At 54.8% G+C, this 3,331-nt stretch overlaps 1 protein-coding gene across 1 annotated transcript; it reads left to right on the top strand.

Moving 5' to 3' along the window:
• Positions 1-1,664: 1,664 nt before the first annotated feature.
• Positions 1,665-2,282, top strand: LOC121048503. The gene has a single exon (XM_040504936.1). It carries the CDS (start codon positions 1,665-1,667, stop codon positions 2,280-2,282), a length of 618 nt encoding a protein of 205 aa, XP_040360870.1.
• The last annotated feature ends 1,049 nt before the right edge of the window (positions 2,283-3,331 follow it).

Raw genomic sequence — 3,331 nt, 5'->3', positions numbered from 1 at the left:
ACTGGAAGGGTTGTCCGGCGTCGTTAACCTCATGGACGACATCCTCGTGTTTGGTCGCACCACGGAAGAGCAGGACCAGCGCCTCCAAGCTGTCCTCGGTCGCCTCCAACAAGTGGGGGTCACCCTCAACACCGACAAGTGCAGTTTCGGCGTTGAGCCTTGTCTGAATCGGGAGCAATCAGGTGCAACGCCGCCAATCGCAGTTTCGGCGTGTCAAGCGTGAAGTTCCTCGGTGTCGTCGTCGGAGCCGACGGCATTGCTCCTGATTCAGACAAGGTGGCGGCCATTCAGTGTATGCCAGCTCCTCGGGACATTCATGGTGTCCAACGCTTTCTGGGTATGCTCAACCATGTCGGTCGTTTCCTCCCGGATCTCTGTCAGACGACTGCACCGATCCGAAGCCTCCTGAACAGGACTGCAGCCTGGACGCGGGGACCAGCGCAAGCCTCAGCGCTTGAGAAGCTTAAGACTATGCTGCCCTCGGATATCTGCCTCGCAAGGTACAACCCTGCACTCCCGACAACCGTCTCCGCAGATGCCAGTTCCTTCGGGCGGGGTACAGTGCTTCTTCAAGAACAGCCATCAGGGGATCGCAGACCAGTTGCAAACGCCTCCCGTGCACTGACAGAAACGGAACAAAGGTACAGACAGATCGAAAAAGAGGCAGTGGCTGCCACCTGGGCCATTAACCGCTTCGACGAGTTTCTGCGGGGCCTTCTTTTCACCCTGGAGACTGACCATCAGCCGTTGGTCAAGCTTCTTGGAACCGCGGACCTTGACCTGATACCACCCCGGATCCAGCGCTTTCGTATCCGCCTCTTCCAGTACCAGTTTGATGTCGGTTATGTTCCTGGGGAACAGTTGGCTACCGCAGATGCACTCTCGCGGGACTCGGTCGACCAGCTGCCAACGACTCCAGCTATCGACAAGGTTGAGCTGTACGTCCAAGAAGCGCTCCGCTCTATCCATCCCACGTTTGCGGTCCTCCTCAACGACTTCCGTGCCCACCAGGCTGCGGATTGGGAGTGCGCTCAGCTGAGGGCGTACTGCCAGCAAGGGTGGCCTCGGAAAGAAAATCTGCCTGTCAGCATGGCTCAGTTTTGGGACCATCGCGCTGAACTCAGTGTCGGCGACGACCTCCTCCTCTGCGGGGGACGTCTACTGGTGCCTGCTTCTCTGCGGAAACACGTCCTGTCCCTTATCCACGACGGACACCTGGGAGTAAACCGCTGCCGCGCCATCGCCAGAGAGGCTGTCTGGTGGCCGACCATGGGGAGCCAGATAAAGGCGATGGTGGAGAACTGTCCCAACTGCGCCACCACGCGGGTCCAGCGAGCAGAGCCACTGATCCCTACAGTGACGCCTAGCCGCCCCTGGGAGAGAGTCGGTGTGGACATTTTTCATCACGAAGGTACAGACTACCGTCTCCTCGTTGATTACTACTCGAGGTACCCAGAAGTGCTGTCCCTCCGCACGACGACATCCACGGCGGTGATCTCCATTATCAAAAGTGTCTTCGCAAACATGGTGTCCCGGAGACCCTTGTCAGCGATAATGGACCTCAGTTTTCATCAGCAGAGTTCCGTGCCTTCTCCCAGAGCTACGGCTTCTCCCACGTCACCAGCAGTCCCAGGTATCCCCAGTCCAAGGGTGAAGTCGAGCGGATGGTGCGGACTGTCAAGGAACTTTTCAAGAAGTCTCCAGACTGGCCCTTGGCTCTGTTGTCCTACCGCAACGCACCGGGGGTGTCTGGGTACAGCCCCGCTCAGCTGCTCATGGGGCGCAGCCTCCGGACCCGCCTCGCAGTCCCAAAAGCCATGTTGGTTCCAGGATCACCTGTCGCGGCTAATTTCCGCAGGCGCGACACTGCCCAACGACGTCGCCAGCGTCAAGATTTCAACCTCCGGCATGCTGCGCATGCTTTGCGTCCCCTGGGGAAGGGGGAGAGAGTGTGGATACGCGACGAAAATTGTGCTGGCACTGTCCTTAGCCCAGCACAGCGTCCACGCTCCTACGTGGTCCAGACTGATGCAGATGCCCTCGTCCGGAACCGAAGATATCTGGTACCGCAGCAGTCTCCATCAACGGGTGGTTGCGACCTCAACAGCCCTGGTCCAGGGTCTCAGGAATCCCAAGGTCCACTACGGTCTCCACTTCGTCCAGAGCCTGCGTGTAGCAGTCCCACTCCCAGGGCAGCTAATCTCCTACCAGTTGCATCGCCACAGGGGTCCCCTGCTGCTCCCTCAAGACTGCCTGCGTCAGGTGTGCGCACTAGGTCTTGACGCTGCGTTAGGCCACCGGTGCGGCTGAACTTGTAGTGCACCATGTGGCATAGGTCATTCATTATTTTCCTTGGGAGCTAAGAGTGGCTCTCTTTTATTTTCCCTAAAGAGGGGATGTAGAGGGCGTGTTGGCGCAGTGGGCTACGGGGCGCCCTCTAGGGTGTACGTAAAGATGGTGTGCATGAATAAACAGGGGCTTTTTCCGTCCGAGCACTCGGAGCGTCAACTGTGTCACTCTTTCCGCGGCGGCCCTCGGCTCTGGCCGTCACCTCGGCCGCCTCGGCTCGGACCCGCCCACCACAATGTCGAGGTTTCGAAGTTCCCGACAGTGCTGGTGGGTGGGTGTTTGAATGCATCCGAGTGAGCACATCGTTCACAGCGACTCCGCCATATGTTATCAGTCATGGGCGCGTTACCAGTAAAAAGTAACAGTGTTACAGTTACAGTCACCTAGGAGAAAAAAGTAACTCTGTTACAGTTACAGTTACCGGTTTCAAAAAGTAACGTGTCACAGTTACAGTTACTGCAAAAACAGTAACGCCTTTACTTTTTCGTTACAGTACAAAAATCGGACACAAGAAATCACAAACTAAAACAATATTATTTTATATCTTACAGTACGGTGACAAGAAAAGTAAGCTGAGAAAATTTTAAAAATTCAAACCCGAAGGGTGTTCCTTTTTTGCGTTATTCGCCATTTCAGCATTTTGATGTGCATAATTTAATTCCAATAATTGTTATAACTTAGAATCAACCGTTTTTCAAAATTGTCATCGGCCGGCGTCAGTGAACGTTTTGTTTTATTTTCCACTCCAAAACGAATGAGGATAGAGACGGTCACATAATTATTTTATGGGGTATATCCGAAACGCCAATTGTGAATGTCATTTTTACTCGAGCGGCTCCGAATAGAATAAGTGAAACAAGCGCTGGCTTTCTGCACAATATGGGGCCGGTTTCCTTGGAAACTAATTGGGATAAGGAAAAAAAACGGTGAACGGCTGGGTGTAACAACGACAGCACGGACATAACCCACACACAGCCCGGAC

The sequence above is a fragment of the Ixodes scapularis genome, unplaced genomic scaffold, assembly GCF_016920785.2.
Source record: "Ixodes scapularis isolate PalLabHiFi unplaced genomic scaffold, ASM1692078v2 ptg002564l_1__unscaffolded, whole genome shotgun sequence".
In the NCBI taxonomy this organism is placed as follows: Eukaryota; Metazoa; Arthropoda; class Arachnida; order Ixodida; family Ixodidae; genus Ixodes; species Ixodes scapularis.
This window is presented reverse-complemented; position numbering and strand designations above follow the sequence as displayed.